At 40.5% G+C, this 24,345-nt stretch overlaps 1 protein-coding gene across 6 annotated transcripts in view; it reads left to right on the forward strand.

The window, feature by feature from the left end:
• The first annotated feature begins 145 nt into the window (after window positions 1-145).
• Window positions 146-24,345, forward strand: part of PSEN1 (presenilin 1) — a 67,472-nt gene continuing 43,272 nt past the window's right edge. Inside the window, exons 1-5 of one of the 6 annotated variants that reach the window (XM_061429375.1) lie at window positions 204-311; window positions 2,720-2,867; window positions 7,292-7,347; window positions 7,928-8,009; window positions 8,103-8,242. In XM_061429375.1, coding sequence (XP_061285359.1) covers window positions 8,156-8,242 — 87 coding nt within the window. In that variant the 5' untranslated portion in view covers window positions 204-311; window positions 2,720-2,867; window positions 7,292-7,347; window positions 7,928-8,009; window positions 8,103-8,155. Of the gene's footprint in view, window positions 312-2,719; window positions 2,868-7,291; window positions 7,348-7,927; window positions 8,010-8,102; window positions 8,243-24,345 lie in introns of all 6 variants that reach the window. The other 5 variants (XM_061429377.1, XM_061429380.1, XM_061429378.1 and 2 more) reach the window with 5 other exon arrangements.

The raw sequence follows: 24,345 nt of genomic DNA on the forward strand, positions 1-24,345 counted from the left end.
GGTGAGCCTGGGGCGGGGTCAGAAGCCGGACTGGAGCGCCAGGTCCCCCGCCTCAATCGCCACCACCGGAAGCTCCACCCCTCCCCCTGGGACCCGCCTCTCCGCCGCTGGGGCCCCTCTAAGGCCACGCCCCTCGGCGGGCGGGTCACCAACGACGCCCGGGCCGGAAGTGACGGCACCGGTGAAGCCTTTTGGGTGGGGCCTGGGTCATCAGCTCCAAAGGCCGCGATTTCACATCGGAAACAAAATAGCGGATGCTCGGGAAGGAACCTCGGCTGCTAGAGGCCGGTGGTGGTGGCGGTGAGGAAAGGGTAGGTTCCCGAAGGGGAGTTGGGGGTGACAGGAACGCGCCTCACATCCGGTGCCAGTACGGGCGGCTGCGGGCAGGGCCGGGCCCTTTGTCGCCATCCGGGCCACGGAGCCGGTGTCCTCGAGGATGAGGCGCGGGGCGCGGTCGGGCGGGGACCGAGGAACCTCATGTGGGGACCCAGGAGGGGCGGCCCGTTTCTCGGGCGCCGTGCGCGGCGCGCAGTCCGGTTGAAGAGAGTTCCCCTCAGCCTTGGTTTGGAAGTGCTGGTTTCCCGAAGACAGCTGGGCGCAGGTGCTTTGGCCAGGGATTGACCGTCTTGCCTGGAGTTGGAGCGAGAGAAAAGAGGAAGCGCCTTGCGCTGGGTCTTGTTGAGCAACTGGTGAAACTCCACGCCTCGTCCCCTGAGTGTGTCCTTGTCCAGGGGAAGCGAGTGGCACTCGGCTAATTTCCTTCTGTCTCAGTTCGAGGCGGAAAACACCGGGGTCTGATGCTTTTGCTTTAATTTGGACTGTCGCGAGGCTTATATGTCCAGTGCTTTGCCCGTATTTTAGATACTTGGCTTTTTGATCCCGCAGATTCCTTTCACATAAGTGTCTGCTTCTCTGGTAGAAAAGTCAACTTAATGATTTTACAAGGGTTGTTTGCCTGCTTTGGACAAGAGGATAAAGCGTTCAAGGTTTACTATGGGAGATAAGAATGGCAGGCAAACCACTATATGGCAGAGCACGTTGTAAAAGTCATAAATATTCTCTCAAGTTTGAGGCAGGTGGAGATTACATCTGGTTAAAGGCATCTTGTTACTTGAGTTATTTTGCACCATGGAAAGTTTTCACCCTCGGAGTTGAATTGAGGAGGGCATTATATCAGAGGGTTATTACGAAGAGCGGCACTCTGGATTCGAAGCGTCCGGTACCCAGTGTGCACTTTAAATCACTCTTATGAAGGAGGATAAAAACAGGAACGAGATTGGGAGCCGATTGCATTTGGCTGATTCAGTCACCTGCCAAAGCCAGTTTCAATTCTTTTACTCATTTACAGAGTTCTGCCAACGTAAACCCCCTCCCACCTCCATTTATTAACAAGCCCTTAACAATGAAAAAGAAGCTTATTTATTGAATGCATGGATTTCCTCCCTCCTCTCTCCAGAGAAAAGTAGATGATAGAAGCGCTATCTAACATCTGTTTTTACATTCGTCGGCTCATCTTCCTTGGGTAAATAGTTATCACAACTCTGGGCATAACTTTCCTCGGAGTGGATACGGTGTGGTGCTGAATTTTAAGTTAGTGGCTGCCTCTGGCCCTAGACTGCTGCGTGAATTTCCATTTGGGAGAACTGGAGGATTGGAGTTGGTCTCTGAGAATCATTCCAGCAGGAAAGAGAAAGTTTGTCTGTCAGCAAGGCTTTTGTGGTCCCCTTCCCCTCCCTCACAAAGGGATCCAGGTTCCCTCTGCTTCTGCTCTCCCACTGCTTTACCTCAGATTTCAGGGAGAGACTTGTTTCTTTTGGATGTATTCTGAAAAATTAATAGTGCCTCTCCTTTGTGTGATCAATTCCAGGCAGATTTGGAAGGTGTTTTGAGCTTTGCTCTTAATAAGTTTTGTGACAAGAACTTTGCCTTAGGTACGTAAGGTCTAGAATGAGTGAGAGATTTGAGGTGACTTTTGCATGAACCGGGTGGGATATAATGAAAATTTGGCCTTTGGTGGTGACGGAGACTTAGAAAGGAGGAAAACTATGAAAAGGATATGACTGGCCAATTGGGAAGCAAGGAGTAAAACATGAAGTTGACTAGGAGGCTTTGTTTAGAAAATGGGGGAAACAATCATAGGAATAAGAAAGCTAGGAGCAAAAGAGCGTCTGGAAGAGGAGAAATCGGTTTGAAAGTATCACTTTTCAAGTGCCAGTAGTTGAAATATCCGTGGACAGGCCTGGAGATGTATACATAAGTAGCCTTACCAGTTGATTTTGAAACAGTGGAGGAGAAGCCTGAGAAAAGGAGGGGGACAAGGAGGCCCAGGCAGAGCCTAGGAACACTTACAATGAGAGGGTGGAAGAGGGTAAGGAGCCAGCTGAGGGGAATGAGTGGTGGGAGGAGAATCTCCACGATGCAGTGTCACTAAACTGAGGAAGGGAGGGAAGCTTCAGGAAGGAAAAGGTTGTCAGGGATTTTCAATATTAAGCCTGTTTGTCGGAGAAAGAGCTGAAGCTTTAGAATAGCACTGTCCAATAGAAACATCACTTGAGAGCTACAAAGGTCAGTTTTAAGTTTTCTGATGAGCAAATTTTTTAAAGATAGAAATAGGTGAAGTTAATTTGAATAATGTATTTTATATAACTCAGTACAGCTAAATAATTTTATTTCAACATGTTATTAATGTAAAAACATTCTTCTCTGTCTTCCCCTCTAGATAGTAAGCACCTTAAGTGACCAGAAGCATCATCGGATGCACTAGCACCCCTCGTACCTACAGTGTGTGGTTGTGTAGAAGAATCCCAACAAGTGTTTGTTGATTAAAGGGTATTCGTGTTTGGCTATGCCTTGTACAGTTCCTTAAGGTGATCTAAGCGAACAAGAGAATGCATTGCTGAGAATAGTCAATGATTTACAAATTAACTGTGAATAGTCCTTTTCTTTGTTAAAGATTAGTTATGTTCTGCCATTTCCACAACAGATTTTCCACAATGACTCATTGTAATTACATCTTCCATGTAGAGTTACTGAAATGAAATTTGAGAGGAAAAGAATCTCTTTAACTATATAAGTAATAATACAGGACCATGGTCCCATATCCACAGTTCTCAAGTCCAAAAGCTCCTAAATCATTTGACGGCAAACTCTAACCTGAACCTCTTTATGTAATTTAGGACTTCTTATATATTTCACTACATATTTATTAGTGTGTTTGATTTTGTGGCTCTATCTAATACCCTGGGGGAGCATTATAAATCATGGCATTTGCCTCCTGTTGCAGTGCGGGAGACCTGGGTTCAATCCCTGGATTGGGAAGATCCCCTGGAGAAGGGAAAGGCTACCCACTCCAGTATTTTGGCCTGGAGAATTCCATGGACTGTATAGTCCATGGGGTCGCAAAGAGTCAGACACTTCTGAGCGACTTTCACTTTGAACTTTACAAAATCCAAAAAATATATAAATTCTAAACCTGTTTAGTCCTAAGGGTTTCAGATAAAAGATTTTACGTTTATGTCGTCGTTCATTTTTTATTGCACCTTCTGAGCCCACATAACCATTATTATTTAAAGACAACCATGATAACTCTACATAGTAGACCTCCCCCAAACTCAGTGCCTTAAAGCGTTAGCTCTCACTCTTCTTAAAGGTGACAGCTAGGGCAGTTCTGCTTTGCCCTTCTTGTTCTGGGGCAGTGGCTACCCAAATAAGTTCTTGAGGGGACAGCAGAAGTACAGGAAGGCAGGGCCCCCTGCACAAGCACAGTTTTAACTATTTGTGCTGCATCTGCCAAGATCCCATGACCAAAGGAAGTTGTTGTGTTGAGCCCAAAGGCATGGAGTGGGTAGTAGACTGCACTCACCTTGAGGCCAAAGCAACTCACAGAACCAAGCTCAGCATCCTTTCTTGGGCATGTTGGGGGAGGGAGTGAATATATGCTAAAAAATAATCTAATCTACCACAAATGGTTCACAGTAGAGTAGGAAGGAAGGAAGCAGGGGGGAAAAATCACCAAATTGGATATGTCACTGTGTTTGCTCTTTTTAGGGCCTGTCACCTTCACGAAGCCTCTTGTGGGACTGGGGAGATTGTTTGCTCCCTAATCTCTTAAAATTGAGAGTCTTTCTAGGCTGTATTCCTGATGTTTTAGATTAATTTTAAATTATTAATTTTAGTTTGTTACCTTGGGATGTAGTGAGAGACAGAAAGATACTTTTCTGTTGGTATGTCCCTAAATGAATTTTTAATAAGCTTCTTTTTGGGATTTCAAGCATTGGTCCTGTGATACTTTTTAAAGTGCTGATGGATAGAAGGTTTTCTGGTTAGATAGATTTTTCTGTTCAGCACATCAAAACTTCAAGATTATCTGTATTCTCCTGGGGCTTTTAGTCTTTGTGTATAATAGAAAGAAATTACAGCTGCCCATCAGAAAAGGATTTCTTTTTCCTTTTATCTGATTGAGCAAGTGTTTTGAGAAAAAGGAAATGAATAGCAGTGAATTCAAGTGTTGTGCTTTATCAGCCTCAGAAAATCTTTAGCAGATGGCCAGAGAGAAAACACCAAAGTCTACTTACATCCCACTCCCTCTGCAATTCAGGTCATGTGAAAGATCCTCACTTCCCAACAACTGTCTTTTCTTGTTCTCAGGGCACTGTTCATAATGTTCTAAGGTCCAGTAGTGTCTTTTTGCCACGCTGCTGGGACAGTGGGTCATTGGCCTTCTCCATGCAGTCATCAATTGTTTTCAGCTGTTACTGGCCCTGAATCAAATCTAGCTTTGCCTGCCCCTTCGTACCAACAATGTTTGATTGTTCTCCAGGCCTGACTGGAGACCTTGCTAGCCCTGTTGCCTACCTCCACTTCCTGCTGCTGCTGCTGCTGCTGCTAAGTCGCTTCAGTCGTGTCCGACTCTGTGTGACCCCATAGACGGCAGCCCACCAGGCTCCGCCGTCCCTGGGATTCTCCAGGCAAGAACACTGGAGTGGGTTGCCATTTCCTCCTCCAATGCATGAAAGTGAAAAGTGAAAGTGAAGTCGCTCATTTGTGTCCGACTCTTAGCTACCCCATGGACTGCAGCCCACCGCCGTCCCTGGGATTCTCCAGGCAAGAACACTGGAGTGGGTTGCCATTTCCTCCTCCAATGCATGAAAGTGAAAAGTGAAAGTGAAGTCGCTCATTTGTGTCCGACTCTTAGCTACCCCATGGACTGCAGCCCACCAGGCTCCTCTGTCCATGGGATTTTCCAGGCAAGAGTACTGGAGTGGGGTGCCATTGCCTTCTCCCCTCCACTTCCTACTGAACTCCATATACCGGATAGTTCTTCTGGGAAGGGTCACCCTGCAGCACTGTGATCTTTAATGCATCGGTGGAGGCATGAGCTTTCTTCAGGTGAACTGGCAAAGGACCTGGGCCGGTTGGGTGTCAGAATATTTGGTTTCTGGAATTGCTGTTACTTGCCCTGTAATTGTACACCAGCAGATTCTTTCACCTTTCCTTAGCCTTAGTGTTTTACATGTAAATACAGATGTGTCTTAAATACAGTTGTCCTTTGGTGGGGGGCGGGGATGGAGGACAAGTGCTTTCAGGACTCCCACCAAGCCCCACCCCGTGGCTAACAGAATCCTTGGATGCTGAAGTCCTTTATATAAAATGGCATAATATTTGCATATACTCTATACACATCCTCCTGTATACTTTAAATTATCTCTAGATTACTTATAATACCTAATATGAATGAAGACACCTTTTCCAGTTCTGTGGCTACTGCTGGGTTTTCCAAATTTGCTGGCATATTGACTGCAGCACTTTCACAGCATCATCTTTTAGGATTTTAAATAGCTCACCTGGAGTTCCATCACCTCCACTAGCTTTGTTCATAGTAGTGCTTCCTGTGGCCCACTTCACTTCACACTCCAGGATGTCTGGCTCTTGGTGAGTGACCACATCATCGTGGTTTTCTGGATCATTAAGACCTTTCTTGTATAATGTTTCTGTGTATTCTTGCCATCTCTTCTTAATCTCTTCTGCTTCTGTTAGGTCTTTTCTGTCCTTTATCATGCCCATCCCTGCATGAAATGTTCCTTTGATATCTCCAGTTTTCTTGAAGAGATCTCTAGTCTTTGCTGTTGTACTGTTTTCCTCTTATTTATTTGTCTTGTTTAAGAAGGCCGCCTTATCTCTTCTTGCTATTCTCCAGAACTCTGCATTCAGTTGGGTGTATCTTTTTCTTTCTTATTTGCCTTTTGCTTCTCAATTAGTCAACTTTTAAAAATCTAGAAGCATAGGTCAGATCATTTGCTTTCAATACTTTGAGAATATAACTATTCTGCTGGAATCCACCTCCCTTTTGGGTAAGCTAGCATACATGTTGTCAAACCCTAAATATAGGTATACACCTTCAAAAATCTATTTGACTTTTTAAATAGAAGTATATAGGAATGTGCACAGATCATAGGTGTAGAGCTCAGAGAATTTTCAGATTGACACCTCTGTGTAACTAGCACCCAGATCAAGAAACAAAACATTACCATTAACTCCAGAAGCTTCCTGTGTACCCCCTTCTGGTGATCAGTTCCCCTAAAAGTAGCCATTGAGTCTGCTGTTAATTTTAATTGATTTTATTTTTTAAATAATTTTATTTATTCATTTTCTTTTTCTTTTTTCTTTTTTTCATTTTCTTTTTAAAACAAATTAATATTATATATTTTAAACAGAACTGTCTCACTATATAATTACATCTTTTTAAGTTAATATTAATTTGCAATCTTTTGATCTCACTCCAGCTTACTATGGGCACATAGTAAATTGGAGGGGAGGCGAAAAGTGGGCACAGTATTTAAAAGCATGTAGGATAGGGACTTCCCTGGTGGTCCCGTGGTTAAGTAGTTGTGCCTTCACTGCAGGCGGCATGGTCATGGTTTTGATCCCTAGTGGGAGTATTAAGACTCCAATGCCTCATAGCATGGCCCCCCAAAAATACATGGGATAGAAAGGAAAGCATACCTTGATTATGAATTTGTCATGATTTAAATGATCTAAATATAGGTGATAAGGGTTAATTGAAAGTCAATACCTTTACTAGAGGAAAAAGTTGTTTTATGTGGTTTTTTATGAAAAAAATCATTAGAATAAGAAAGAATAATATTTAGAGGATAGAAGATCCTGAAATGAAACAACATTGACAACGTGCTTTCATTTAAGTATGTACATGGTAATGTTTTAGACACTTTAAATGAATTAGAGTATTGCTTAGGTATGCAAACCATTTTTTTTTTCTTCTGTATTTCTGAAGACTTTCAATGAAAAAGCAAAGTTGAAGTCCTAAGGAATTGGCCGATGGACATTCAGGTACCTAGACAGGCACATGGGAGGGTGAGGTCTGGGAGATGGAGTAATGTGTGTGAGCAAGGCTGTGCGAGGAGGCAGAGGAGGAGCTGGGGGTCAGGAGTCTGTGGTTTTGGTCTTGGTCTGCCCGGTTGAATGCTTTTAAGCAACTCACTGAACTTGGGTCCCGTTCTGTTTTTGTAAAATAAATATATTATCTAGTTCTTCTTCCTTGGAACATTGTGGTAAAGGAAAAAATGAGATGATAAAAAGAAATTAAAAACACAAAACATAATTTTATGGTGATATAAATTAAGGTGGATTGCAAAAGGAACATTGACAAGAACATTCTTTAAGATCATTTAGCACCCTTTGCTCTACATCTGAAATCATTAGATATGATAGTGATTGAAAATAATTGGTTTCTCAAGTAGATCTACTCATTACCAAGAAGTAACTTGAGCTGACAAAAGTTTGTCAACTGAAGGTCTTGGCATAGTAATGCATTTCCGGTTTACAAATTAGTCTTGTAAGTGTTTAATTGGTGTGAATGGATTTACTAGAACTTAACCAACTCTTGGTAACCCAGTAAAATCTGTTCCAGACCTAATCCAGGAGCCAGCAAGTGACAGCAGCCTGTGAGGTCCTTAGAAAGCGTGGCCTGGAGGAAAACACATGAAAGAAAGGTTTGTTTTTGCAAAAAGTCATTTGTGAAAGTGTTTCAGAATAACAGAATAATTGTAACGCACAAAAGATTGTTTTCCTTTTCCCTTTTTCAGAATCCCAAGAGGCTCTGTTTTCTGTGGAAAAGTATATCTATACAGTTGCTCCAATGACAGAGTTACCTGCACCCTTGTCCTACTTCCAGAATGCACAGATGTCCGAGGACAACCACCTGAGCAATACTGTACGTAGCCAGGTACAGTGTCAACCTCTGCAACTACCCTTTCAGACGGTGGATTCATTGACCACCCTCCCTCACCTCTAGGAGAAGCACAGGACCGAGCAGGCTTTGTCAGCTTTACCAGATTTACATATTTGCGGAACTTCAAGTACGGGAAAGCACTGTCCCATTTGGTGCAGGGGACGCAAGGCTGCGTGAGTCTTGGTTGTTGATACAGTTCCTCCCTGGCTCAGACATCACCTCCCTTTCTGATGCCTTCTCCAACTTCCCCAGCTGTTTATTACTCTACCTAGCTTGCTCTTACTCTTCTGTGGGCTGAGTACATTTTATTTGCTTTTAGTTTTTCAGTGCCTGGCCAGCCTGGTTCTTGACGGTGCTCAGTAAGTGCTCCTTGACAGAATGATGAACGCAGGGCTGAGTGTAGCAGTCCTGGGAGAGGTCAAAGGAGAGAAGAAGGAAAGGGATGTAATTTGTGCATGGAACACAGAGATTCGGCGGCTCCACACACAGACCAGAGCTGCCTATTCCTCTGCTAGCTAATCATTACATGTTGAAGGCAGAGTCCACAGATGGCCTATGAGACGGCTGGGGCAGCAGTATTATTTTTAGAGGTGGAGCCAGAATGGGGAAAAACACAAGGCCAACTGTAAGCCGTACAGGCTGCAGGGGTGGGGAGCAGGGCCCAACTTTCCTCTGTGTGAACCAGAGGGCAGAGCCAGTGGTGGAAGGAAAGAGGTTCTGGATTAGGAAAGAGGAATTTCCTCATAAACACTGTATGTCTGAAAGAGCATGGACTGTCTCATGGGCTAGTGTGTGCATGTCACTAAAAGCAGCCACAGAGGCTGGAGGACTATCAGCCAGATCTGCAGAGGGTTAGTTCATGGACTGAGCGGTGAACTATAGCACTGGGTGGCCAGAGATTGAGAATTCAGTTAAGGGTCAAAATGTGGGAGGAAGGCTTCCCAAAGTAAACCTCCATGGATGCTTAAGATTTGAGTAGAGCCAACTGGGAAGTCATGACTGATAGAAGAAGTAACAATAGTGGAAGAAGAGTTGTCCTCAGTATAAATCGACAGGGAGGCTCTCTCTGGGGATATCAGAAGCAGATCACACTGTATTGTTAGAGCATTTTAAACAAGTGAAATCAATTTAAAATGAATATCGAGGGAAGCCCAAAAGAGGACACCTGAGGGGTTGATGGTGTGGAAGAGGGACTGTTGCCCCTCGTGTCTGGGTGGATGGTTAATAAGGAGTGTTCTGACAACACACTTGCTCCACTTCTGTGTGTCAGCAGCTTGACTTTCTCCTTTTTGCTGTTCCCTAGGAATGGCCTTTTGAAAAAGTTAGACTGGGCTAGATTAGAAGGTTCTTGGGGTACAGCTGTGTAAGTTTGGATGCTGCAGACTTTGTACTCATTTTCAAACTGTTAGAGAAGAGAGAAGAAAAGTGGGAATTGCAGACTTGGGTCTTCTTCCTTAACCAGAGGTGCTCCTGTTTTATCTGTTTATACGGATCTTCCATGGATCCCTTTGAACAAAAGATTCCAAACTAACCAGTTAAAGGTCACTCGTCTGCCCTCAGGAGCCGAAACCAGCCTACTGAATGTCTTCAGTGTGCTGGACTCATACTCGGTGCTCTCACAAACATCATGCAGCTTTAGGGCCTGGCATTTTAGGGACGTTTATCATAAGTGAGCAAGTTTTCCTTCTATCTTCCCCTCCTTTGAATAGCTGCTCTATTAAAGTACTTATCTATATGACTCTAGAGTACACAAACATACAATTTTACACTAGATATTACAGAAGGAAAAGAAAATTCATTTACAAATATTTTTGAAGCTGAAAGAGAATGAATAACTTGCTTACAGACTAGGTAAGTAGGTGAATTATCCTTTCCTTTTAAAAATGAAAATCATTGTATGTTTTTCAATTAAAAATAGTCTTTAAAGGGACTTCCCTGGTGGTCTACTGATTAGGACTAGGCACTTCCAATGCAATGGGTGTGGGTTTGATCCATGGTTGGAGAACTAGGATCCGTGAGCTGCATGGCATGGCCAAAAAAAAAAAATGTTTAAAAGAAATATTCAGCAGGCCTGAATATGAAAATAAACTTTTGTATATCTTATAAAGACAGACTGAAGTAAACTATACTAGAAATTTCTGTGTAGTCCAGCTAGTGTTCAGCTGTTCCATTTATTGTTTTAATGTCCATACCATAAAAGCCCAACAAGGAAAAGATGAGTGATTTTGGTGATTTTCCCCTTTGTTTTTTCCACATGTTCAATAATACAGTAATCTCATAATTTAAAAAGAAAAGTATTTTTAAAGAGGAAAATTTTTGGATGTGAAGGAAGGTCGCAAGAGGAGAAAATGCTAGGTGGGGAATATCTGTATAAAGGAGCAAAAGCCTTCAAGGTGCCCATGATGACTAACTTAACAACGAACAGTAGTGGGGAAATTAGAGCAACTGATGTCAAAGAAACCAGAAAAGCATGATAGCCTGAGGTCTTGGTCATTGGAATTTGTATTCTGTCCTTGCCACTGATAAAAGCTTCAATTGTGTTTGTCAGTTTCCATTTAAAAGACTGAAATGTTTACCATGCTTTATAAAAAGGTTTCGCAAAAATACTGAGTTTTTGGACTTAAACTTTAAGCAAGCTTTCATATTCTAGAAAACTAGCCCGTATAAAACATCTTAATTCCTGCTCGTAACAAATGAGAGGAGTTAAATTGTTTTCACCTTTTCAGTTTTTAGAATACTTTACTTTTTTATGCTTGTTAGCCCTACTAGGTTATAAAATCTCTAAAGGCAGAACCTTATTCATGTTTCTGAGCTGACTTTCGAATTTAATCACCAAGTGTCTCTAAACCAGTTCAGTACAAATCTCCCTGCCAAGGAACAAAGAGGTTTTGGGGTTTTTTCTCACATTAGCAAGAGAAATTTTAAAATTTTGTTTCTGCAAATAAAAATCCAAAGTGAGTCTTAGTTGCATAAGGACTTTATCTTTTGTGTGAGAGGGTGCCCTGCGTGCCCTGTTCTCTGGACCCACTCCTTGGCCATCACATCACTGCTCTTGACACCATGTCATTATCTACACTCCTGTCACCATGTGGGGCAGAGCTCCAGTTTTTATGTAGAACAGCTGTCAAATGGTAGTTTGGCATGTCACGAGAACCAAGTGGAGAATCCATTTTATTTATTTCTGTCTCAAGAATGCGTGTCCTGCTTCAACCAAAAATGTTAACTGCTTTCCATTAGTTTAGCCACCACCTGTACTGGAAGCTAGAGTGGACCTCATGTTTCTGCTGTTGGTTGGCCATGTCTAGAGGGACTGGAGGCTGGAAGGTAGACTGACTAAATAATTCAAGTGTTTTTGACGAAGGGCGAAGCTTGTAAGCTGTTAAATAACTGAAGTTCTTTGTTTTCTGTTTAACTTTGGCTGCACTGGGTCTTCGTTAGCTGAGCACTTCCCTAGTTGTGGTGAGCACGGGGCTACTCTCTAGTTGTGATGTTCAGGCTTCTCATTGCAGTGGCTTCTCTTGTTTTGGAGCTAGGTGCGAGGGTTTCAGTAGTGGTGGCACACAGGCTCAGCCCCATGGCATGTAGAATCTTCCTGGACCAAGTTGGTAAGTGGATTCTTAACCACTGAACTGCCTGTTAATTTGTAAAGTTTTATTTTCTGGTACAAAATTTTGATGGGTAGAATTCATGTTTTGATTTGACGTAGACTTACATCCCTTATCGTGGATTAGCTGAGGCCTTTTTGCTTTTCTGAGATACAAAGAAGTGATTTTTTTTAAAGTAAGTCTAAAATTCATTTATAGTTAATTAAGCCTTTTAAAATATATTACAGCAGTGATTTTCAAATTGGAGTCCCCTGGAAGAATTGTTAAAACAAATTCTCTGGCCCGAAACCCAGAATTCCTGATTTTGTAGGTCTGGTATAGGGCCAGAGAATTTGCATTTCTGACTACTTCCCAGATCCCACCAATGCTTCTGGTCCAGCGACCATAATTTGAGAGTCACTATATTTGAATAACGATTTAAAGGGAAGGTGACCTTAGAGAAAAACAGTTAGATTTATAAATTGAATATTCAATATTTTAATTCTCATTAGTTTATTCTGACCCAAATTTTTTAGTCCTTAAGGCAATTAATTGTCAACAGCCTTTTTGATTTAGAATAGAAGGATAAAAAAATCAGTTATTTGCCAACTAAAAAAGAATCCTTAAAGTAGAAATTCATTGAAAGGTCAATAATAATTCTCTGTGTAAAGCAATTGCTGAGGAATACATGCAGATTGTTACCTTCAGCTCTGCTAAATTTACAACATTAAAATGTGTCTGGTCTTTATAAACAAGGTCATTTGCAGTATCTTTTCTGAATTCAAAAGACTAAATTCAGAGAACTTTATTAAGTTATTAGCAAATCATAAGCTGGTAGAACTAACCCTCTCATTTTCTAGATGATGGTGGGTCACTTTTTTAAAGTGTGAGAAATCTTACGAAATTAAACAGAATGCAGACATGGAAGATGTTTAAAGGTGATTAAGTACTTGGGACCTTGAGGAGGAAAAAATAAGTGAAAGGAGTGATCTAAATTTAAGCTAAATCAGGTTCACAGGCTTAATCAGTCAGCCTTTGGATGATGATGTTATTGTACTGTTTATGGTAATGAATTTGTTTTCCCTCCCATTCATATCAAAATGAAGTAAAGAGAAAAAAGAACTTAAGATCCTGGGGTGACCTCCAGAGAAACATGCTTGTTTTTGCATGAGAGTAAAATCAGAGGTCTTTGGCACAGATCTTAATAGTTTGTTTAAAAAAAAAAAAAAAAGCTCTAGGTTCAAGCCACACACAACAGCACCATAAATGTGTAATATTATCTCTCACTAGTTATGTCAACTGTTCAGGAAAATGACAGCCTTCCTTGATGATGGAGTACTGGTTAAAGCTCTAACTCTGGGCAATCTCAAAGCTTGGGCAGGTGCTGGATAGAATTCTGCATGCTGTTGGAAACATTGCGTATGATTAATAAATATTTTCAAGTTTTCCACTTCACTTGCCAGTTCTTCAGTTCAGCTACTCTTCTCATTTTTTCTGCAGTGCAAGCTTAGGAGCCTCACATTTCTAATTGTGGAAATTCAAACAACATCTAGGGCTTCCCTGACAGCTCAGCTAGTAAAGAATCTGCCTGCAGTGCAGGAGAACCCCGGTTTGATTCCTGGGTCGGGAAGAGCTGCTGGAGAAGGGATAGGCCACCCACTCCAGTATTCTTGGGCTTCCCTTGTGATTCAGCTGGTAAAGAATCCGCCTGCAATGTGGGAGACCTGGGTTCGATCCCTGGGTTGGGAAGATCCCCTGCAGAAGGGAAAGGCTATGCACTCCAGTGTTCTGGCCTGGAGAATTCCATGGACTGTATAGTCCACAGGGTCGCAAAGAGTCAGACACGACTGAGTGACTTTCACTTTCAACAGACAACTTTCAAACAATATCTATAAAGTCTTATTGGTACTTTTTTAAATTTATTTTTTAAAGATAATTTTATTTATTTATTTATTTTTGGCTGTGCTGGGTCTTTGTTGCTGTGCTGGCTTTTTCTTTAGCTGTGGCGAGAAGGGGCTACTCTCTAGTTGCAGTGCTCGGATTCCTCACTGTGGGGCCTCTCTTGTTGCAGAACACAGGCTCTAGGTGCATGGACTTCAGTAGTTGCAGCATGTGGCCTCAGTAATTGTGGTGTGCGGCCCCACAGCATGTAGACTGCAGTAGTTCTGGCTCATGGGCTTAGTTGCTCTGCGTCTATGTGGGATCTTCCCAGATTGGGGATCAAACCCAAGTCTCCTGCACTGGCAAGTGAATTCTTATCCACTGCACTACCAAGGAAGCCCTTTAATTGGAGGATAATTGCTTTACAATGTTGTATTGGTTTCTGCCATACAACAATATGATTCAGCCATAAGTATATATACATCCCATACAACAACATGATTCAGCCATAAGTATATGTACATCCCCTCCCTCTTGAACCTCCCCCCCATGATACTTTTTCTTATAAATAAATATGTATTTTAAGTAAATAATGTGAAGATTATAAATATATCAACGTAATGGAATACAGTGTTAATTTTTAGGCCTTTGACTTGGTACATGGGAATGTATACATGAAATAATATTTGATGAAAAAAGTAAGATTAAGTTTTCCTTATTAAATAATCTAAGTTCATATTCAGCAATACAGAATAATAAACTTCAGTGTGGCAAAAACTGCCATGAACAAAGTCTAAAAACAAACTGGGCAAAGGCTTATATACCTAGTGACAGATATATCTTAATATATAAAGAATCCTTATGAAGTTAAAAGGGACATAACTCAGAAACAAATTACTAAAAGGTATGAGCAGAAAAATATCTACTTTTGCTTTATTGACTACACCAAAGCCTTTGACTGTGTGGATCACAATTTTTGGAAATTCTTAGAGAGATGGGAATACCAGACCACCTGATCTGCTTCCTGAGAAATGTGTATGCAGGTCAGAAGCAACACTTAGAACTGGACATGGAATAATAGACTGGGTCCAAATAGGGAAAGGAGTATGTCAGGGCTGTATATTGTCACCCTGCTTATTTAACTTATATGCAGAGTTCAATTCAGTTCAGTCTCTGAGTCGTGTCCGACTCTTTGTGACCCCATGAATCACAGCACACCAGGCCTCCCTGTCCATCACCAACTCCCGGAGTTCACCCAAACTCATGTGCATTGGGTCAGTGATGTCATCCAGCCATCTCATCCTCTGTCGTCCCCTTCTCCTCCTGCCCCCAATCCCTCCCAGCATTAAGGTCTTAAGTACATTATGAGAAATGCTGGACTGGATGAATCACAAGCTGGAATCAAGATTCCTGGGAGTAATATCAATAACCTCAGATATGCAGATGACACCATCTTTATGGCAGAAAGCGAAGAACTAAAGAGCCTCTTGATGAAAGTGAAAGAGGAGAGTGAAAAAGTTGGCTTAAAACTCAGCATTCAGAAAACTAAGATCCGGACCTATCACATCATGGCAAATAGATAGGGAAACAGTGAGAGCCTCTATTTTGGGGGGCTCCAAAATCGCAGCAGATGATGATTGCAGCCATGAAATTAAAAGATGCTTACTCCTTGGAAGAAAAGCTATGACCAACCTAGACAGCATATTAAAAAGCAAAGACATTACTTTGTCAGCAAAGGTCCATCTAGTCAAAGCTATGGTTTTTCCAGTAGTCATGTGAGAGTTGGACTATAAAGAAAGCCGAGCACTGAAGAATTGATGCTTTTGAACTGTGGTGTTGGATAAGACTCTTGAGAGTCCCTTGGACTGCAAGGAGATCCAACCAGTCCATCCTAAAGGAGATCAGTCCTGAATATTCATTGGAAGGACTGATCCTGACACTCCAATACTTTGACCACCTGATGCGAAGAGCTGACTCATTGGAAAAGACCCTGATGCTGGGAAAGATTGAAGGCAGGAGGAGAAGGGGATGATAGAGGATGAGATGGATGGCATCACCAACTCGATGGACATGAGTTTGAGTAGGCTCCAGGAGTTGGTGAAGAACAAGGAAGCCTGGCGTGCTGCAGTCCATAAGGTCACAAAGAGTTGGACACAACTGAGCGACTGAACTGAACTGATGAGCAGTATACATGTATGAAGGAGGAAAAAGAAATATAAATGGTAATAAATATATGAAAAGACTAGTTGATCAACCTTACTAGTAATCAGAGACATAGAAATTAAAACCTTTGTCTTTTGCCTTTCAGTGAGCAAGGCTTGATTCTTACTGCTACTGAAGATATGGGGAAATAGGCACTCTTCATTTGATGTTCATAGGAGTTAAGGGTTGTCTTTATTTGGAAGCAGGCTGTCAAAGAGTCTGCTACATACACATGCCTTTGGAGATTATCTGGCAATTAACTCTAAAAATGCATACACTAGACTTCCCTGGCACTCCAGTGGTTAAGACTCCGAGCTTCCACTGCAGGGACATGGATTTCATCCCGGGTAGGGGAAATTCCACATGTCTCGAGGTACGGCCAAATAAATAAATAAATAAATGCATGTACCTTTTGACCAAGTATGACCACTTCTTGAAACTTATCCTATAAAAACATTTCCATAAAAGTACCAGGAAATATAGATGAGAATATTCTTTGAAATATTACTTACAACTGAGAATTTTGAGATCAACATTATAAGGTAATGGAGAATAGTAGGATCTCTTGACTAAACTGTCTGAAGTAGAATCTCAGCTCTGGAACCTCTTAGTTGTGGCATCTTTGGCAAACTATTTGATCTGCCTAAGCATCGGTTTCTTTATCTGTTAAATGAAGTTTAGAATATTAACTCAGTTTTATATGGATTAAATAGATGACTCACCTGAGCTGCTTAGCAGAATGTCTCACGCATTCATAGTCAATAAATCTTAGCAATTATTATCATAGTTATTACTGTGCTGCTACTGTAATGTTATTTTTTAATTATTTCTTTTTGCTTCTATAATATGTACGTTGAGGTATATTGGCAAAGCAGATTGCAGAGCATGGCTATAAAAGTATCTGAAAGTATGTCAGATTGCTCACCGTGTTCATGCTGTGAAGCAGAGATTCGGGAGGATGCTGAGTTTCTATTTATAAACACAAGTTGATAACATTTTTTAAAACTTCTAAAAATGTTTATAAACCCTTATTTATGGTATTTCTTTTAACTACAGAAATAAAACTAAAAGCCAAGGACAGGCAGGGAAGAAACAAGGTTTTTGTTTTTTTTTTAAAAACCCAAATGGGCAAGCATGCTCTATTAAAAAATACCTCCCCTCTCCACCCCAAACACACTCAAAAATACCTCCATAATCTTTGCTGCCCAAGAACTACTCTCCCTGCCTGAGGGTCCACATGTATTCAGTGGTTGGACTTGTACATGTTCTGAAGTGAGAGAAGGGGAAAGAATTAAAATGAAGCCTCTGATTTCACAGCGTAGGAGCTTTGGGGAATGTGGCTTCATAGGAACTCACTTCCCACATACTGGCCACTTCCCATAGGACCCCGCCCTCCCTGAAACTTACAACATTTGTGTAGTGAGTAATCTGCTTTTGCCACTGAAATGAAACCATTTATAATGGCTACAACACTGGTTTTTCTGAACCTTAAAAATAGTCTCAAAGGGCAAAACTGAAGGCAGTAAAATGATCCTTGGTTGCCAGAGCATAGCGGGAAGGGAGGGATAAATAGGCAGAGGGTTTTGGGGACAGTGAAACTCTTCCGTATGGTATTATGGTAGATGCGTGTATCGCACATTTTTCAAAACCCAGAGACTATACAATACCAAGAGTGAACCCTAAAGTAAACTATGGATTTTAGGTGATAATGTGCCAATGAAGATTGGTTGATTGTGAAAATATACCACTTCGGTGTAGGATGTTGGTGGGGAAGGTTGTGGGGGCAAGGGGTATTATGGGAGTTCTCGGTACTCTGCTCAGTTTTGTTCTGAACTTAAAACTGCTCTAAAAACTAAAGTTTTTTGTTTTCTTTTTAATTAATAAACGAGGACTTCCCTGTTGGTCCAATGTCTAAGACTCCAAACTCCTAATGCAGGGGACCCGGGTTCAATTCTTCGTTGGGGAGCTAGATCCCACATGCTGCAAGTCTGACCTGACACAGCCAAATAATAAAGAATTTTATTTTTTTTAAAGAAAGAAATGAGTTACCAAGCCACATATACAAAGAGGCCTTTATGTTCTTATGTTTTAGAAATATATATTAACACTAAAACATTTATAAAGGAAATGATAGGTCTGAGTTTTCGTCAAAATAAAACTAGGGGCAAAGTGGGTGGGAATACAAATGGAATAAGATTTAACCTTGAGATGACGTAATTGAAGGTCAGGTGCACATGTGCTTCCCAGGTGACTCAGTGGTAAAGAATCCGCCTGCCAATGCAGGAGATGAAGGAGACACATCGGGAAGATGAGTCAGGAAGATCCCCTGGAGGAGGAGGTGGCAACCCACTCCAGTATTCTTGCTTGGAAGGTCCCATGGACAAAGGAGCCTGGTGGGCTTCAGTCTAGGAGGTCGCAGAGAGTTGGACACAACTGAGGGACTGAGCACATATGCAAAGTGCACGTGGGGCTTTATATACACTTTTGACATATTTACTTATTTACTTTAACTTTTTCCATAATTAAAAAAAATTGGTTTTAATCAGCCTTAAAAATAATGCTAAGTTGTCATTCTAATATTTAGCCAAAATTTTGCATTTTGAAAATCTCTTAGTACTTCTGTCACTTTCTAATATGACAGTTTTCAAAGGACACCTCTTCACCTCTTTGTGAAAAACACTTAACAAAAACAGCTTTATTGAAGAATAATTATCACACAATTAATTGCACATATTTAAAATAAGTATACAATTTGACCAGTTTTGACATACATGTATACCATGGAAACCACCCCTGCAGTCAAGATCATGAATATAACCATCACCTGTAAGTTTCCTCTTCCTTGTTTGTAATCTCTCCCTCCTATCCCTCCCCAACTGCTGTCTATCAGGCAACCACTTACTAACTTTTGTCACTGTATTCTAGTTTTCATTTCCTAGAATTTTATATAAATGAAATCATACTGTACATAACTTTTGTAAGGCTTCTTTCATTCAGCATAATTATTTCGAGATTCATCAGTGGTATAGCATGTATCAATAGTTCATTTTTATTGCTGTGTTGCATTCCATTATATGGATATACCACAGGTATTTTTTTAATCCATTCACTTGTTTATGGATGTTTGCATTGTTTCTGGTTTGGGGTTATTACAGATAAAGCTGTTGTGGACATTTATGTACAAATCTTTGATTGGACATATTGCTTTCATTTATTTTGAGTAAATGCCTAAGAGTAGAATGTGATCCAGTGTAGAAAGTAGATATTTAACTTCTTAAGGTACTGTCAAACAGTTTTCCAAATTGATTGTGTAACTGCACTGCACTGGTGCAGTAACTTTGTGATTTTAGTTTACATTTCTCTGAATAATGATGTGAAGTGTCTGTTTATTTGCTTATCTTCCTGATATCTTTGGTGAAGTATCTGTTCAGATCTCTTGCTCGGTTTTTAAATTGGTTTGTTTCTTTTCTCTTTCTTTTTCTAGGAGGTTTGGGGTTGTTTGTTTTCTTACTGAGTTTTATATATTCCAGATACAGGTCCTCTATGATATATGTGATTTGCAAACATTTTCCGATCTGTGGCTTGTCTTTTTATTTTCTTAGCAGTATATTTTAAAGGCCAGAAATAGATCAGTATAAATATTGATGAAATCTCTTTTATCTGTTTTTTCCTTTTGTGGGTCAGTCTCTTTTTTTTTTAATCTTTGTTTCACTCAGGTTCTCAAAAGTTTTTTCTTATATTACCTTCTTCTGGAAACTATAGTTTTAGGTTTTGCATTTAGGTCTGTATTGTGAGTATAATTTTTTGTGTATGGCATGAGGTATGGATTAAAGTTCATTTTTTTCCAGTTGGATATCCAATTGTTTCAGCATTGTTTGTTGAAAAAGACTATCCTTTGGCAAAAATCAGTTGTGCATATGTGTCAGGCTGTTTCTGGACTCTGCTTAGTCTATTTGTGCCAGTACAACATTTTTTTGAGAACTGTAACTGTATAAGATGTGGCATTAGTTCTCCAACTTTCAAAGTTGTTTTGGACATCCTCCTGTATTTCCCTTTTTTAAAAATAAATTTTATCTGTTTAATTTTGGCTGTGCTGGGCCTTCGTTGCTGCACAGGCTCTTTTCCAGTTGTGGCCAGGCAGAGCTACCCTCCAGTTGTGCACAGGCTTTTCACTGCGGGGGCTTCTCCTGTGGTGGAGCACGGGCTGTGTGGTGCACAGGTTTCAGTAGCTGTGGGACGTGGGTGGCTTCAGTAGTTTCGGCTCCGTGGCCCTGGAGCACAGGCTCAATAGTTGTGGCTCAGAGGCTTAGTTGCTCTGCAGCATGTGGAATCTTCCTGAATCATGGATGGAACTCATGTCTCCTGCATCGGCAGGCAGATTCTTTACCACTGATCCACCAGGGAAGCCCCTATTTCCTATATTAACTTAATAAATATTACTATAGAAAAGCTGATTGAGATTGCATTGATTTACACATCAGTTGGCGGGTGGGGGGCGGGGGGAGAATGTTGGTAGAATTGACACCTTAGCAGTATTGAGCCTTTTAATCCATGAACACACAGTATAGCTCTACATTTATTCAGGTCTTAAAAAAAATTTATTTTTAATTGTGGTTAAGGACATGAGATACCATTTTACAATATTTATGTATTTTTAAATTTTTGGCTGTGCTGGATGTTTGTTGCTGTGTGGGGGCTTTTTCTAGTTGTGGTGAGCGGTGGGTGCTACTCTCTGCAGTGTGTGGTTTTCTCCTTGCAGTGTCTTCTCTTGTTACAGAGTGCAGGTCCTGGGGCACTGACTCAGTAGTTGTGGCGCATGGGCTTAGTTGCTTTGCAGCTCATGGGATCTTCCTGGATCAAGGATCGAACCTGTGTTCCCTGCATTGGCAGGTGGATTCCTAACCACTGGCCCACCAGGGAAGTTCCCATCTTAACCGTTTTTAAATGTGCAGCTCAGTAGTGTTAACTATTTTCACATTATGGTGCAGTAGATTTCTAAAACATTTTTAACTTGCAAAACTAATACTCTGCACCTGTTGAACAGGATAGCCCCATTTCCCTGTCCCCAGAGCCCCTAGCAAACACAGTTACACTTTTTTTTTCAAGTTAGACTAGGTACTTTATATAAGTGGAATCATCCAGTATTTGTCTTTTTGTAACTTGCTTATGCATTTCACAGTATAAAGTCCTCAGGGTTCATTCATGTTTTAGCAAGTGACAAGATTTCCTTCTAAGGCCAAATAGTCCTCCGTTGTACATATGTATCACATTTCCTTTATCTATCTATTGTTAGACATTTGAGTTTCTTCTGTCTCCTGGCTCTTGAAAATAGTGCTGCAGTGGTCATGGGTGTGAAATACAGTATCTCTTTGAGATACTGCTTTCAGTTCTTTTGGATCTGTACCTGGAAGTAGAGTTGCTGGACCATATGACAGTTCTGTTTTTAATTTTTTGAGGAAGCTGCATCGTTTCTTATCGCAGCTGTACCCTTTTACGTGCCCATCCACAGGGCACAAGGGATTCAACATCTCTGCACCCTTGCTAATAATTGTTATTTTCTGGGGAGTTTTTTGATAGTAGCCATTCTAATGGGTGTAAGAGAGCTTATTTTAGTTTTGATTTTAATTTCTCTGATTAGTAACATTGAGCATCTTTTTTGTGCTTGTTGGCCATTTGTATATATTCTTCTTAGAAATGTCTATCGAAATGTCTGTTCAAGTCTTTTACTGTTTTAAAATCAAATTGTTTCTTTGTTGTTAAGTTATAGGAGTCTTTTATATATTCTGGATATTAACCCATTATCAAATATATAATTTGCACATATTTTCTTCCATTCTCTGGTGGCCTTTTTACTCTGTTTCTTTGATGCACAGAAGTGTAAAGTTTGATGTAGTCCCATTTGTCTGTTTTTGCTTTTGATCTTTAATTTCTTTTAGCAATATTTTATGATTTTTCAGTGTACACATATAATCAGGGTTCCCCAAGACCATGCTCAGGTTCAGTGATAAGCTAGTAGAACGACCCACAGATCTCAGAAAAGCTGTTATACTCACTGTTACAGTTTACTGCAGTGAAAAGACACAGATTAAAGTTAGCAACAGAAAAAGGCACAAGGGCAAGGATCCAGGAGACACCAGGCCCAAGCTTCCAATTGTCTTATCCCAGTGGAGTCATGCAAACAAATGCTTAATTCTCCCAACAGCAATGTGAGACAACATGCAGAGAGTACTGCTCACCAAAAAAACATACTTGAGCCCGGGTGTCCCAGAGTGTTATTCAGGGTTGGTCATGTACACATGGCTGGACATAGTTCTCTAACCCCTCCTAAGGTCAAGCAGATACCAAGTGGCTCAAGACTCCCACCGTGGATCAGATTGTTAATGTGACCCAAGGCCTCTTGTAAACAGAAACAGCCTTAATAGGCAGGCTGTTCCAGGGACTTAAAGGTTATCTCCTAGGAGCCAGGCCAAATCTTTCTATGGTGTATGCAGGTTTTGGACACCCCTGACCTGCTGAGTTAATCCTTTACAGTACAAAAGCTCTTTCACATCTTTTCATCCTTCGGGTCTCAGCTCAAATGTCATGTCCTCAGAAAGATATTCTCTGGTCACATTACTTGAAAGTCCCATTCTATGTATTTATCACATCACCCTATTATAGTACTATCCTAATCTGTAATTATCTTGTTTATTAGCTGTCTTCCCCTGCTTGAAATCAGTTCATGAGGGCAGTCATGTTGGCTGGTACGTCCTTGTATATAACTGGCATTCACTGTTTTTTAAATTTAAAAGTTTTAACTAAAACAAAGTACCATAAGGCAAATAAAATGACAAAGGATATGAATACTTAGTTCATTTTAAAAAATGATCATTTTTTCCTAATGATAAGAGACATAGAAGTTAAAATTAAACTGAGATCCTGTATTTTAATACCTATCAGTTTGGTAAAAATCCAGGCATCGCAAGCTTACTATGTAGACAAGGGCTTGTTGAAATAGGCACTCTCCTGCATTGCTGAGTGCACTATTTGGCTGTATAAATCAGGATTTGAAGTGAATATATACTTTGACGTTGTACTTCAGTGAAGTTATCCTATAAATATGCCCCTTCATGTGTGAAATAACTTCACTGCAGTGATGTTTGAAATGGCAAAAAGTTGGAAGCAAGTTCGGTGTCCGTCACTAGGGGATTGGCCTAATAAATTACGATATCTTTATTTATTTTTTTTTTCTTATTTTTTTCATGCGATTTTCATTACGATATCTTTATACACTGGCTGTGCAGCTGGTTTTTTAAGAGAATAAGGATATTCTTTACTGACATGTAGAAAACTTTCTAAGATACAATTTAAAAAAGAAAGCATAGTATAGGACAGTGCATTTCTTGTGCTACCATTTCTGTGGACAAGGGGAATGAGAATATATATTTGTATTTGCTTGTGTATGAATAAGGAAACTTTGAAAGGATTTGCTGAGAACAGTAACCAGTGGTACCCCGGGGGGTTAGGAAACTGAGAGTTAAGTGGGAGGTTTTTTACTGTATGCTTTTTTAAACTTCTTGAGTTTAGAATCAAATGTGTATTTTGCCTCTTTAAATAAATTGTATTTTTTAAAAAGACATAAATTATATAGTTAATTTTTAAAGTAGTATCCAAAGTATTATGTGAAACAGTGCTCTAGTATCCTGTATCAGCTCTGAGGGCGGGGCAGGGTGGGGTCACTAATGTTCACTATAAACCAGAATATCCAGTCAAGTACCCTTAACAAGCATGTTATGATTGCCTCTTTCATGCTAGGTTGACCCAGTTAAACAGCTCACGTAGCCTTATAGGAGAACTGTGGTGCCATAGAAAGAATGGTTTTGAAGTAAGAGATTTGACTTTGATTTTCCTACCTCTGTTGTTTTCTGACTATGAAATTTTGTATCAGTTGCTTTACTGTTCGTCTACCAAAACCTCCCAACATATAAAGATAAAAAAGATGAAGTGAAAGTGCTTTTAAATTAAGTAAGTACTTTATATAAATCATATAATACTAAATTACATAAATGCTTTGTAAATGCTATATTAAGAGAGCTGTTATTACTTGCATGTAGTTTACACTAAACATTAATCAGCCCAAGTTGGCCATAATTGTATTGCTGAATATTAGCCATAACTGCAGCGTTCTTAGCATATGGCACAGTCCCCTCCTTCTTAGAGGATTGAAGTGTGAATTCCCTCAGCTCTCCTGCTTCTCAGCTATCTACCCCACTATGCCCCTGTTGTCTAGAGCCCACCTTCCTCATAACCCTTTCCTTCCTACTGAACTTCAGTGACTTGTGTTCAGCAAAAATTATCTTTCTTGATAAGTGTATATATTTTTCTGTCTTTTGTGCTTTGCAATTGTTTCCTTTCCACTCTCGTAGGCCTGGAGTCTTCATAAATGTTTCC

This window comes from Bos javanicus, chromosome 10, assembly GCF_032452875.1.
Source record: "Bos javanicus breed banteng chromosome 10, ARS-OSU_banteng_1.0, whole genome shotgun sequence".
NCBI lineage: Eukaryota > Metazoa > Chordata > Mammalia > Artiodactyla > Bovidae > Bos > Bos javanicus.